At 36.6% G+C, this 14,721-nt stretch overlaps 1 protein-coding gene and 1 long non-coding RNA gene across 7 annotated transcripts in view; one reads left to right on the forward strand and one right to left on the reverse strand.

Moving 5' to 3' along the window:
• The window catches only part of LOC129430595 (inactive dipeptidyl peptidase 10), an 84,063-nt gene that overhangs the window by 59,641 nt on the left and 9,701 nt on the right, over positions 1–14,721 (forward strand). For all 6 annotated transcript variants that reach the window (XM_055187949.2, XM_055187950.2, XM_055187951.2 and 3 more), the window contains 7 exons: positions 1,683–1,730; positions 4,475–4,593; positions 4,674–4,721; positions 4,828–4,926; positions 5,343–5,409; positions 8,474–8,668; positions 9,891–9,945. In XM_055187949.2, the coding sequence (XP_055043924.2) occupies positions 1,683–1,730; positions 4,475–4,593; positions 4,674–4,721; positions 4,828–4,926; positions 5,343–5,409; positions 8,474–8,668; positions 9,891–9,945 (631 nt within the window). The remainder of the gene's footprint in view (positions 1–1,682; positions 1,731–4,474; positions 4,594–4,673; positions 4,722–4,827; positions 4,927–5,342; positions 5,410–8,473; positions 8,669–9,890; positions 9,946–14,721) is intronic.
• LOC129417964 (uncharacterized) lies at positions 12,766–14,095 on the reverse strand. Its single transcript, XR_012372953.1, has 4 exons — positions 13,815–14,095; positions 13,192–13,274; positions 12,965–13,096; positions 12,766–12,876 (listed from the first exon to the last, which is right to left on the reverse strand). It is a non-coding gene; the product is annotated as an uncharacterized lncRNA (long non-coding RNA).

Raw genomic sequence — 14,721 nt, forward strand, 5'->3', positions numbered from 1 at the left:
GGCAGTGGCGTGGTTGGATAGTGCAGATTAAGGGGCGATATTATCCCCTTCTGACATCACAGGGGGAACCAAATTTCAGTTACCTATTTTTTCACATGCTTGCAGAGAATGGTTTACCAAAACTAAGTTACTGGGTTGATCTTTTTCACATTGAATTGGCTGATAGAAGCACTGGAGACCCAGTTATAGCATTTAACCTCTTGAAAAGCACCCCCACTCTGGCCAAACCATGAAAAGACCTACTTTCACTAAAAGGGTTGTTTTTACTAAACCATTAGAGTATAAGCATAACTATGGTATCATTAGATAGAAGACACTTTGAGCTTCATTTTAAGATAAAAATAAAAAAAGTTAGAGAGGCTGAAGTAGATTGTAATAAAAAAAATTTAAACTTTTTTAATTCAAAAATCTTAATGATAAATATGTGTGTGAAACCATGCAATGATGCCAAAGCCAAAAGTCTAAAGAAGTTATATTTCACGTTCGAGGTCAATAGGCCCAAAAATGAGGTTCTTGCAAGGGTTTTTGTAAGACTAGTGCCTTTTCTAAGTACCAGTCAGCCCCAAAATAAAAGTCTTTTGTTTACATGCATACACGTTCATTCTTATTATTATTTATCCTTATGTAAGCGTATAAAATGCCGTTTCCACACCAGGAAATAAAACGTCACACAAAGATCGTTGGATTCATTATCTAATTGACTACACGTTCTGTCTATCAATATTTTCCATGAAGTCATTGGAGCAAGCGAGTCAGATGACATCACGATATTTGACAGAGCTGTTTGGATATTATGTATTATACTCCCGCCTTCTTTTTTAAAAACAAAGTTTGAACGCAAGTTTGAACGCGAGTGTAATCTCATATACAAGTGTTACAATGTAAATAGTCCTCAGATTGTATATTTTATTCTATTACAAGACGTTCATGTGAAATCTGATGTAAACAATAGACAATATATCTATATTTCATGGATTAAACGCATTTGTGGACAAACACGGTCATTGGATGTATTATATAAGACGGTTTTCATGAGTTATTCACACATCTGAAACAAACTGGATTCGATTCGCGATCGTTATATCAACACAAAGGTAAGACGTCTTGTTCATATTCTGCATGTTGTCATCTGGACTTCTGTAACAAAATACTACGGTTATGATGCTAGAGCATCTGTATCTCAAAACAGAGACCATACCCTGATGCAAAACCCGTAGACCTTTTAAATGATGTATAGTAATGTTAATATTATTAATGTTTGTAGACAGTATAGGCTATATAGATATTGTTAGCAGCGTAAAAAAACTGACATCATCCCGCCCCTGAGCAAGTGCGCGTCGAGAGGTTAAACATGGAAAAAGTCTGATTTTCATGATATGTCCCCTTTAAGAATCACCGCTGCACACTGGTTGTGAACTTTGTAAAAAACAGTTTTAACCCTTTACTTTGTTTATTTCCTTGTATTCAAGTTTTAATTTCAAAAAATGTATATGAACAAGAAGAAAACCTACTGTAAGTTTTTGACTAAATGTTTGTCTGCAAGCAACATTTTTAACTACAAACCTATTTGTATAAAGGGTTTTACCAGGAGGCGGATGCTATTGTCAGAGTATAAATCACCTAACTACAAATAGTGACTCAAAAATCTGTAGCCACCTCTTTAAAGATTTTTTTTGCCGCAGATATTTCCTGAGTACGGAGGAGTCTCAGCAGAGCAGACACTTGTACAGGTAAACCCTCTCTCAAACCAATACATCTTTACAGCCATAATTGAGTTTTTTATCATTGCCGTCTTGATATTCAGTGCTTCTCACGCTGTGATGCATATTCGCATCTAAATCAGCCTGACAGCTTTTGCACACCCTGTTGTGATATATCTCACATTCTCAATAATGCGCCTGGATTTCAAACATCAGTGTGCTCATTACTGATGGTTCACATTCCTTGTATCTATTCAGACGAGTCCGTGTTCATTGACGGACTGTTATTATTCATTAAAGACTGCCAGTGTATGTCTAAATGAACAGGGTGAGATGTGTGTTGGGGACACTCATGAAAAGCAATGAAGTTTTTCCCCTCTGGTGAGCTCCAGGCAAGAAGCCCAGCTAATTCATTTAACAGGCTTGGAGAGAGAGAGAGAGGGGGACTTGAAAGAGAGATGGGCAGAGGCACAAGGATTTAAAGTGTGTTCTCTAAGCTTTGATTAATGCTTTAAGCCTCTCACTTGCTCTCCCTGGGCCACAAGTTCTCATAGATTTTTATTGCAACGCTCCCAGCAGTATGGTGAGAGTGCAGAGGTCCGGCATTAGGCTTAAATGAAATGGATAATGGAATACTAACTCAGCAGTTGAAACTTAAGGAATAGTTTGCACAAAATTTCGGAATTATCTATCCTCATGTTGTTCCATGAAAGAAAATATTTTTAAAGAGTACCTATTGTCCGATTCACAATTTTACATTTCCTTTGGTGTGTAAGTGTGTATTAGTACATGTTAATGATATGTAAAAGGTACAAACCCTAAAGTAAACAATGACGCAAGTTATCGTTTCCAACATAAAAAATGTCGTGGTCTACAAGAAACACACGGATTGTAGGCAACAGTTACTTCCTGGGATTGGTGATGTAGACGAGACCGACATTATCATAATTTCTCCCGCTTCGGACTCAGCCTGTAAGTTAGCTCCTGTTAGCATTGCATTGTGAGCGAATCTTTCAACATGGTAAGGAGCATCACATTTCCGGGTGACGTCAGAGGTATTCAGGCCAATCACAATGTACCGATAAGCTGGCCAATCAGGGACACAGCGCTTTTCAAATCATTGAGTTTTGTACAAAAATCTGTGCTTTTTAGGAAGAAAAATATGGAAAATAATGTGTTTTTGAACCATAAACCACGCTAACACATTGTATTATACCAAATACACAAAATAAATTTTTTTAGCAATGGAAAAGGTGCCCTTTAAGATTTTAAAGTTCAGATATTTTTTCTAAGTGTTGGAAATGTATTGCATTTGTACTGAATTGTGGAGTTACGCCGTTTTTTTCCACATTACTGTGTTCAGGATTATTTGGGGCGGGGTTAAAACGGTGGCTCGATGACGCACTGAAGCCACCGAGCATGGCCCCACCTCTAACATAATTACGAGCATCCATTTAGGTTGTAGTGGTATTCGAAAGTTGAGAGAGGTGGTAGCAGCATTCCTGCGAGGGGGCATGGTTTCAGCACAGTTTTTTATCATTCAAATTTGGCGGTTAATTTGGTGGTTAAAGGGACATTCCACTTTTTTTGAAGGTATGCTCATTTTCCGGCTCCCCTGGAGTTGAACGTTCGGTTTTTATCGTTTTGGAGCTGATCTCCGGGTCTGGCGATACCACTTTTAGCATAGCTTAGCATAATCCATTGAATCGCCCTCAAAAATGACCAAAGAGTTTCGATATTTTTCTTATTTAAAACTTAACTTTTCTGTAGTTACATCGTGTGCTGGGACCGATGGAAAATTGAAAGTTCGCACTGCCCGAAAATGGTCCCCTGCTATTAAAAGTTACCAAGGGGACTATTTTCGGCAGTGCATAATATCACTGCGTCTGCTCTGGCCATGTTACATCGGCAAAGTCCTTGATTATTACGCCAGTTTGAGAGTATAGTTCCTAGCCATATCTGCCTAGAAAATCGCAACTTTTTATTTTCCGTCGGTCTTAGTACACTATGTAACTACAGAAGAGTCAAGTTTTAAATAAGAAAAAATATTCTCTTTGTTTATTTTTGAGAGCGATGCTGGTGGTCTGGTCCGATTCAATGGGTTGTGCTGAGCTGTGCTGGGAGTGCTGGCGCCGGACCCGGAGATCAGCTGAATGGATTCCAAAACAGTAAAAATCAAATGTTTAACTCTAGGAGAGCTCGAAAATTAGCATATTTTTTTAAAAAAGTGAAGTGTCCCTTTAATATCGCATTTTTCCGTCGTGTCACAAACTGAGAACACATTTAATAGACTTAACACCGATGTTTTCCATTAAAAATGAGTAATACGCTGATATAGTTACAATAGCATAGTCTCATACAATACAAGGTGGCTAATTTATATAGATTTAAACAAAAATGTCAAAATATGTACCCCATCTCATCTTTTTCAAAAAGTAGGCTACATCTTTGCACCTAAAGACTTTATATTAGTACCTCAAAGGTACCAAATGTATACATATCTGTACCTAATGCTACATATTAGGACGTTTTTAAAGGGTACTGCCCCAGTGACAGCTGAGGGACATATTTTGACCATTACATTAGTACAATTTTTATTCTATGATATTGGGTATGATTTGAAATAATTAAAATAAAAAGAATTCATACAAAACTATTGACGTAGAAAACATGTTTTCCATGTGAGATCAGATTGGTTACAATGTACATTTTTAAATGTTGATATTCGTTTGTATTGGCGTTCGTATTTGATGAAAGATGTCCTTGTCGACTAGCGTGGAGCTGGGAGGAGTTTTTCATCGCCAGTGTCTGACGTGCAACCTGTTTGAACGATGCAACTTCTACAAAGCGGATTTCAGCCCCAACCACACATATTTTACCCTCTACTGCTTGGGTAACATCTCACAAATACACATTCATACAGATGAACAATGAACACTTCTTGTCTTTTACATCCCTATCATTTATTTACAGGTCCAGGTGTCCCAAGAGTGACTATTCATAGCACAAGTGACCCATCCAGTGAGTTTATTTTATTAAGATATTGTGGTCAACCAGAGATAAGAGTCACCCTTTCAATCTTGATTAAAAATGTAAGTAAATGTAAGTTTGTTTATGGCTCTTGCAGGATACACAGTGGTGGAAGACAACAGCCTCCTTGCAACGTCTCTCGCAACGAAAAGGTTTCCGGAGACAATTTTCCGGACGTTTTTCTCCGACAACAATGGTAAAGATTCTTAAAATAACCGATTACATTTCTCCTTCAGCACAAATCGATTTGAGCCTTTTTAAAAGCCATCTGCATTTAAGAATCAATCAGATAATTGTTTCAGGTTTGCTAATTGGATCCTTGCAGCGGTGCCACTCGTGCTCCGTTTGGAAAACCCTCCCCACACCTGTGTGTTTGTGTGTTAAAAGAGATTTACACTTATCCACATTGACATTCATTGTACATCGCATTTCCAGTATGAGTGATTGTGTGTGCGTACTGTGTTGGAGAGTCTGTTACGACCCAACAGGCTCATGGGAACTCATTTGCTAGCGGTTAGAATATTGATGAGCCAGTAACCAGACTACTTTGCAGTATGGTACAGTAGGGACAACCGTTAGTTCTGTTCTAACTGCTTTTGTGAATAATTACAGACTTAGATCTGAAGATGTCTTTGCCCCCCGGGTACGAGGGAAACCTACACCCTCTGCTTATTATCATGTAAGTGTCTCCCCGTACTTTATCAGCACTTTTGTAAGTTCTTTGAAGGAAGTACTGTATTGATATTCTTAGAGCAATTTGGTAAGGTGTTTTTAAACTACTTAAAGATACCCAATGTATTAATTATTGTACACAGTCGAACAATGCAGAACCAAAGTCCTCAGCTTATCAAAAATGTTAATAAAGGGATAGTTCACCCAAAAACGAAAACATTGCCATTATTCACCACGGGGGCTGGGGTGGTCCCATTAAGGGCACAAAATATAAGTTTGGGGGGTCCTATTTAAAATTAAAATAGTACAAGAATTAAAAATTCTTATGAGCTATACTGTCCATTAATAATCGAAAAGATTTAATTCTAAAATCAATGTAAACTCTCAAGTGCGCCTGTTTTCTGAAGGAATTGACAGATTGTTATATTTAGGATTGGGTTATGGGATTTTAAAAAATTATTCTTAAACTATTATTTCACACTAATTTTAGGGGTAAAAATGGTTAGGGTTTGAGTTAAGGATAATGTGGGGTTTCTCTGATTAAAACGCTGATCCGGGACCAACCAAAAATTTTGATACAGGGCTCTTCAGAACCTAAATGGATTTTTTTAAGTGTTTTTTGAGGTTTTCTGGTTACTTAGGGAGTGGATGGTGCTCGCCTCTTCCAGTTTCAAAAGGACCCAAAAGTGTCTTAAATAAAATCTTTAATAAAAAATGTTTAAATATATTTTAAGAAAAAACAATATTTCAATGACATAATAATTTTATAAATTAAATTATAACAATGACCACGTTTACATGCACACCAATAATGCGATTATTTCCAGTAATGCGAGTAAGGTCTTAATCGCAGTAAGATGTTTACATGACTGGAGCTAACCTCTTCACTCTGGTTTACATGCAGTTTTTATTTTCGGATTATTCACACAAAGTCCAATGCAGATCACAAATGATCAACTCACATATATGGTCCACTGTTTTAATTTACTTACGTTAAATGACAAACACGTTGTTATAGATGTATTTCATTATCAGGTGACGTGATGAAGATATAAATATGACAGTGCCTGTAAAGGGCGTTCACATGATATAAAAATATAGTTTTAAAAATCGTTTTATATTAAAGATAATAGCAGAGCTCACACAACAACTATAACGATAGCGATTTTGGCACATGATGAACGGTAAACCATTGACAGCCAATCAAATCTATTTGAACTTGAAATGCACGCGCACTTAAAATGCAGTAGAAGCTCATTTATTGCTGAGGTTATAACATAAAATTACCTCAGGTATCCAGAGCTGATGCAGTTGTTGCTGTGAAATTTTTCTACCACAATGACTACGCCAAAAGGTAAGCTATTAACCTACTACATTAATTGTTTAGTTACGCGAAACGCAGCGAGTTCAGGAAATCTGCTGGTTTCCCGCTGTGTAAATGCAACAAGAACAGCATACATTCAGTGACATGTAAACAATTGCAAAAAAATTTTTATTACAAGAAATATTGATTAACTCGTTGAGCGAATTAACATGAAGTTATCATTATGATATGGTCACTAATATATTTATCGTTATAATTATCCTTATAATGTCCCTTAAAGCTTTTATACACTGCTGTCGTGTTATTTGAGCTGTTTCTGAATGAAGGCAGACTGCTGACAGCGAGTCGTGTTGGCAGAGTTCATGTAAAACTTCCTAATGTCAAGTTTAAAACGAATTTGTGGTTAAGGTGCGTGACTAAAACACACGCGCACTTAATTAGTGCGGTATAAATGCGATTAAAGCGTTTACATGGAGGCATACTGCGATTATAAACGGCGTACGCCACCTCTTTTAATGCGACTATACTTACTGCGATTATGAGCTTAATCGCATTATTTTTATCGAATTATTGCGTTTACATGAGGTAAAGTATAATCGCAGTATTGACAAAATCCCATTATAAACGCATTATTAGGGTGCATGTAAACGCGGTCAATGTAAATATTTCACAAAAGTAATAATGCAAACATTAAGTCATAAGTCTCAAGTAGTTGTGATCCAAATTTCAAGTTAAAATCACAAAAAATGTGGTTTGTGTCACAGTTTTAGTGGTTTTACCACCAACGGCCACTAGGTGTCAACGGTTTGCTGCATACTCTACAAATGAATAAATTACTGTCACTGAATTATTATTACTGCTAAAAGGTTTTTGAAATATGAAAACTACATTCTTAGAGCTTTCCAATGATACATAAAAGATTAATGCTATTAAGTTTTGGGTATGTTGAAAGAAGTTCATTTAAGCAAATTTCCATCACCCGAATTCCACCTTTTCTGTAGAATGACCCGAATACAACACTGCTCCTCTGCTTTCTTGTTGTGGATAAAATCCTAAAACTGCCTAAACAACAGTTCAGGCACTGAAAGAGATGCACATATCAAGACTTTCATCAAATAATGGATTATATTTCAGTTTGTTTTTCACCAAACTCTCATGTATGCCTTCAGGATGCTTAAAATATACGGCACAATTCGACTTGAGTTATCTGTCTGGGTCCTTTTGAAGCCTGAACAGGTGGTCACGATTCCCTCTCATAGTAACCAGAAGACCTAGGGCAACACTTTTTAAAAAAATCTACATTTTGAAGAACAAAGACAGACATTGGGGGATTAAACGATGTAAAGGTGAATAAATAATGGCAACATTTTTCATTTTTGGGTGAACTATCTCTTTAACACTTTTCTTTTACAAGCAATACTATTTTCATCAGGAAGACTTGCTCCCTTGCAGCAACATTTTGAGCCACATGATTTTTAAATGAAGCTTTATTAATAAGCAATTTGTGGTTTGTTAACTTAGATGCAATTGAGTAATCAGCTCATTTACAGAATAAGAAGCGCTGTGCTATCCTTCTTGATTTAATCTACAGAGCCCCTGTATAGCTCAGTGGTAAAGCATTGCATTAGTCGTGCAAATGGTCATGGTTCGAACACATGCCGATAAAAATGTATATGTCGCTTTGGATCTGTCAAATGAATAAATGTAAATGTAGGCTCTTTCCATTTTCATCACCCTGCACCTATAGTGATGGTATTCCTGGCAGGCAGTCAGTAACAGATGACTTTGCTCTGGGCTGGCCGGAGGTTTTGTCAAGTCTGCACGATGTGGCGCTTGCCTGGATAGACAGCAGGAGCCGACTGTCACAGGGACAGAAAAGCAGCACTCTGGATCCCCTTAAGATGGGTTCACTCCGCATTAAAGATCAGCTTGCTGCCGTCGAGTGAGTCTGTCTCCACATTCACTTATTAAAGGGCGTGTTGCAGGTTAACCACCACTGTCGATTAATGGGTACATAAATCACTCAAGATATGTGTATAATTTTTAAAATGTCTCAAAAATGGTCTTAAAGACCACTTTTTTTACGTTTTTGGTATTAACGGGTTTTTTTACGCAATTCGGCGATGACGTCACGTTGGGGAGAAGTGGAGAAAGACTCAGCCAGAGCCATAGAGATAGATGAGACATTTATTGCTGTTTAATACTTGCATATATAATTTGGAAATCATATATACATCGTAGGAAATATATAATGTGTTATACTACAAAGTTACCTTGCTAATTATTATTTATGATATATGTGGAGATAAATAAAACTTCGCAAATCTGCTGATTTGATCCATTTATGTCCTGACCACCAGGCTAGAGATTTTTAAACATCCTTAATCCACACTTACTAGTCTATCAAATAATATCTCAAATATAGATCGCATAAAGTTACACCCATTTCAGGGAGGATCATGGACCCCCTCAAGCCAGCATGCACGAGTATGTTAATTGTTTGTTTACTTTCTACACGAAGATATGCTAACGCTATCTGGCTGTCTGCCTATCTCTCTATACTAGCCTATCCATCTGTCTATCTGTCTGTCTATCTATCTATCTATCTATCTATCTATCTATCTATCTATCTATCTATCTATCTATCTATCTATCTAAAATCTGCGCTATCAGAACTGTACTTTACTCGTCTTTCTATAGTCATTCTCAATGCTCTCAAGGCGGCTTTGGTAAATTCTCTCCCCAGCGTGACGTCATACAATGCGTTGTGGGGGAAAGGAGAATCATTGCAAACCGCTGTACTTTTTCATACTTTTTCGGGTTTTGTGATACCCAACAACATAAAATACAATGGATAACAGTTTAAATCTTTATTATAAACAAGCAAATTGCACAAATTCGTTGAAAAATTTAACCTGCAAAACGCCCTTTAAGAAGGATGCCTGTTACAGCAAAGTCATTTTGCAACATCTGATTAGTTAGGCCCAATGCCCTCAAGGTTTTTCTTCAAATCTTGGTTCGCAAATTTAATTTAATCCTACTCGAGGCAAGAAGCAATGTTTATATCTCAGCAGAGAGGTAATCTGTTGGTTGCTTACAAAGCACTCACCGCTTCTCATGACCCAAAAATGGCATTTAAAATAATTAGATATCTTTCATTGCAGGTGGTTAACACAGCTGCCATACATTGATGGAAGAAGAATAGCTGTGTATGGAAAGGTGAAGTATTATTTGCCTCTGAAAAGATACATTTAAAGCCATTATACAAGAGCCAATATAAGCATACCTGTGTATACCAATATTTCATGCATTGATTATGTAATGATGCATTAAGTTATTATTTTGTAGGGACTGATAGCCTAAGGGACTGATGAGCTATTACTTGGTGGAAGAATTGTTTGGTAATAGGATTTGCTAAAGCATGAATCAAACTTAAAGAGCACCAATTATGCTAATAAATTGGCACGTTAGCACGTAAATGCAGTATCCCATAGTACATACATGTTATTAAAACTTGAACTAATGCACTGTGAGTCTTATAAATTGCTTACATACCTCACCGATTTCCCACTGTCTGGAAAACGCTCGGTTTAGTTCCTGTCTCCGCCTCCCAAAATGTCTAGTGTAATCGGATTGGTCAGATGACTACTCAACTGTTATTGGTCAGCTGGGTTCGTCGTGTGTTTGAAAGGTTACGCCCCTGACTACGCGTGGGTTGACACCGGTTCTGACTGAGTGTCACAGCCTCAGAGGCAACGTAAACAAGCGTTATATTTCTCTATGGTGTCTGTAGTGTACTGCCTTACCACTTCGAGCTCGATCCAGAGAGTTCAGAAGGCCGTTACGATATAAACGATCTCCGTGAATGAATGCGATTGGATTTAACTTTTTAGGTGTCCTTAGCTCTGCCAGAATGCTAAACGAAGACGAAAATGTGTTGCAAAGACATCCAAAAGGTAATTATAACGTACTACATAACTATATGGAAACACCAAATGTAGCACATAGAAAGTATTTGTTGAAATGATTATAAAACGATTTCACTTGGTAATTTCTACATTATTTTACTATAGTAAAATGTATTATAAAAGACTGTTTACATACTCTATTACTATGCAAACTATATGGAAACACCAAATGTAGCACATAGAAAGTATTTGTTGAAATGATTATAAAACGATTTCACTTGGTAATTTCTACATTATTTTACTATAGTAAAATGTATTATAAAAGACTGTTTACATACTCTATTACTGTGCAAACTATATGGAAACACCAAATGTAGCACATAGAAAGTATTTGTTGAAATGATTATAAAACGATTTCACTTGGTAATTTCTACATTATTTTACTATAGTAAAATGTATTATAAAAGACTGTTTACATACTCTATTACTGTGCAAACTATATGGAAACACCAAATGTAGCACATAGAAAGTATTTGTTGAAATGATTATAAAACGATTTCACTTGGTAATTTCTACATTATTTTACTATAGTAAAATGTATTATAAAAGACTGTTTACATACTCTATTACTGTGCAAACTATATGGAAACACCAAATGTAGCACATAGAAAGTATTTGTTGAAATGATTATAAAACGATTTCACTTGGTAATTTCTACATTATTTTACTATAGTAAAATGTATTATAAAAGACTGTTTACATACTCTATTACTGTGCAAACTATATGGAAACACCAAATGTAGCACATAGAAAGTATTTGTTGAAATGATTATAAAACGATTTCACTTGGTAATTTCTACATTATTTTACTATAGTAAAATGTATTATAAAAGACTGTTTACATACTCTATTACTGTGCAAACTATATGGAAACACCAAATGTAGCACATAGAAAGTATTTGTTGAAATGATTATAAAACGATTTCACTTGGTAATTTCTACATTATTTTACTATAGTAAACTTCATTATAAAATACTGCTTACATACTATTTTACTGTGCTATGTTTTTACTTATTAGGTTTTAAGGAGAATGCAACAGGTTCCAGGGCCTCTTACCTGCGTGATTCATCATCCAGGTTTTGCACAAATTGTCTAAATCCCTACACACAGAACATTTATTGTACCGACTATAAGCCTTTGATGCGCAGGACTAGAGTAAGTTTTATTACATTTTTAAACCAATAACACTAAAGTATTATTATAGTAACAAAGTACCCAAAAGAACAAAAGATGTAACTTTAAAGAAAATATAGTAGTTAGTCAAAAGTTTATTTATTACAAATATATATTTAACTGTTAAACAATATACAAATAAACATACTTTAGTAACCATATTGTGCTCTTCTTTCAAAAAATTGTTCAATTCACTTCTTACAGCTATCTATTCAGATAAATGGCATATCAAAGCTTTGTCAGCTGGTGCTATCTAAGACGACACTTTAGGGTTATCATCCTGTCGTGTGTTGTTCTCCAGATATGCTTGGAGCTTCCTGATCGGAATGTTGGCTTCCGACGACCCCTGCACTGAAGATGGCATGCAATCACGTCCTCCTTTGAAGGTCTCTCAAACTGTGATGCCAGGTCCATTGGAATCGGGGTTTCCTTCAGCTTATCTTCAAATACCTCAGCAAACACAAGCCTGATCACATCATCCACATAGCTGTACAAATATTGCAGTCAATAAATCTTTTTGTTTTGATAATTTATTTCCCTGCTTCATACATTAAAGGGATACTTCACCGATTTAGCATTCAGCTTTGTATCTGTAGAAACCCGGCAGTATTACTGAATGACCATGTTTCCCTCCCTCATTTCCCCCTGAGAGGAGAGATATCTGCATTTTGGTTCTGCAAAAAAGTCCTCCGATGATGCAAAAATCGTCATATTACATCATCGGAGGACTTTTTTGCAGAACCAAAATGCAGATATCTCTCCTCTCAGGGGGAAATGAGGGAGGGAAACATGGTCATTCAGTAATACTGCCGGGTTTCTACAGATACAAAGCTGAATGCTAAATCGGTGAAGTATCCCTTTAAGTTTTTAATTATGAATGTATTTGAAATAAAACATTACTGCTTATAGTATGTCACTTGTGTGTTTTGGGAACATAGCCTTGTACTTTCCCTCTCCTGCTTTTGTTATGGCTTGGTGACATTGTAATGGATGGCTGCAAGGTACAACCTGTAAAAATATAAATATGCAATTCATTTATTCTAAAAGTAAATACTACTTTACTTTATTTAACACAGTTACTAAAATACTTAAATACCTGCACAGCATTCCAATAAATGGGAAAGTCACATTTTTTGCTGCAAATCTGAAATCTCAGGCTACGGACGGCAAAGGCATCCACTGATGATGGTGATTGAAACATTGTGAAACGATGCTACTGCCTGGGTTCCTATGATTATGCAGAGAAAAAAACTTTGTCATCATCAGTTATACATTTAAGACTGGTAGTGGTTTCACTAGCCAGATACATCATGTGTTACACACCTTTGCTCCTCATATGCCTTGTACTGTGTGTAATGATGTTGCATGTTTGCATACAGTGTAGAAGGATGTGTCCAGCTGCGAATCTAGGATATAGACAAATAAAACAAACATGTATTCAGTCAAAAAGACATATTATAACAATAGAGTACAACGATTATAAATCGTTAGACTATTCATTAAAACGTTAATGTATTACATGTTACATGGCCCAACATTAGCAACACACATTACGTGTTTACTTCGTTTCAAAATCTAAGAAAGCTTCAAGTAAAAACAACAGTAAAATACATATCACGTTAAACAAATCATCTGTACTTCGAGTTTCTTGAGTTTGATCATGAAAACAAACTTTACCGGTAACAGTTTAGCTGGAACAGCTTAGCAAGTTTGTAAACACGTCTAAATAAACATCGATAAAAACGATAGTCTGCATAATTCAACACACACGTGTGTAAATATGGTACGTTGTTTATGAAATACATTATTACAACACAAAACAATTAGCTTGCAAGCTTAGCTCTACACATAGATATATATCTGAGCTCTACAAGCACATAATGTTAAGCTCTGGTTACAGGTAACGTAACTTACAGTAAAGGCAAATAATAAACATGAATACTTACAGCCTGTGATCCAGAAGTGCACGGTAATCCAACTTTCAGGAGGAGACGTCGCGCAGCTTCGGTTCATGAGAAGCAGTTATTGTGAAAACTCCGTGAACAACTTCTGACTGGATTTTTCCGGAACCGTATTAAACATGATGTCCTCTGTGTTAGTCCATAAAGTGATATTTTGCCCTTGCATCTAAAGAGACAGCGTCTACTCGAGAGATTTAATCGCTTAAACAATGAAACAAGAGTTTGCAAACAGGGTCAAAGCAGGGACTCCCAACCTCCGCCATTTTAGCTCTCTTCTGACTCAGCGCTCTCCACCCCGTCTTTGAGGGCGTACCCAAGCCAAGCAGAGAGGGCTGAACTATGATAATGTTGGTCTTATCTACGTCACCAATCCCAGGAAGTAAACTGTTGCCTACAATCCGAGTGTTTTTTGTAGTCCTCGAACGTTAGAGACGATAACTCGCGTCATCGTTTTCTTTGAGGTATGTACTTTTTGAATATCGTTAGCATGTACTAATACACACTTACACACAAAAGGATGTTTAAAAACGTGTATCTCATAATAGGTGCTCTTTAAAGAGCACCAATTATGCTAATAAATTGGCACGTTAGCACGTAAATGCAGTATCCCATAGTACATACATGTTATTAAAACTTGAACTAATGCACTGTGAGTCTTATAAATTGCTTACATACCTCACCGATTTCCCACTGTCTGGAAAACGCTCGGTTTAGTTCCTGTCTCCGCCTCCCAAAATGTCTAGTGTAATCGGATTGGTCAGATGACTACTCAACTGTTATTGGTCAGCTGGGTTCGTCGTGTGTTTGAAAGGTTACGCCCCTGACTACGCGTGGGTTGACACCGGTTCTGACTGAGTGTCACAGCCTCAGAGGCAACGTAAACAAGCGTTAT

The sequence above is a fragment of the Misgurnus anguillicaudatus genome, chromosome 13 (assembly GCF_027580225.2).
Source record: "Misgurnus anguillicaudatus chromosome 13, ASM2758022v2, whole genome shotgun sequence".
NCBI lineage: Eukaryota > Metazoa > Chordata > Actinopteri > Cypriniformes > Cobitidae > Misgurnus > Misgurnus anguillicaudatus.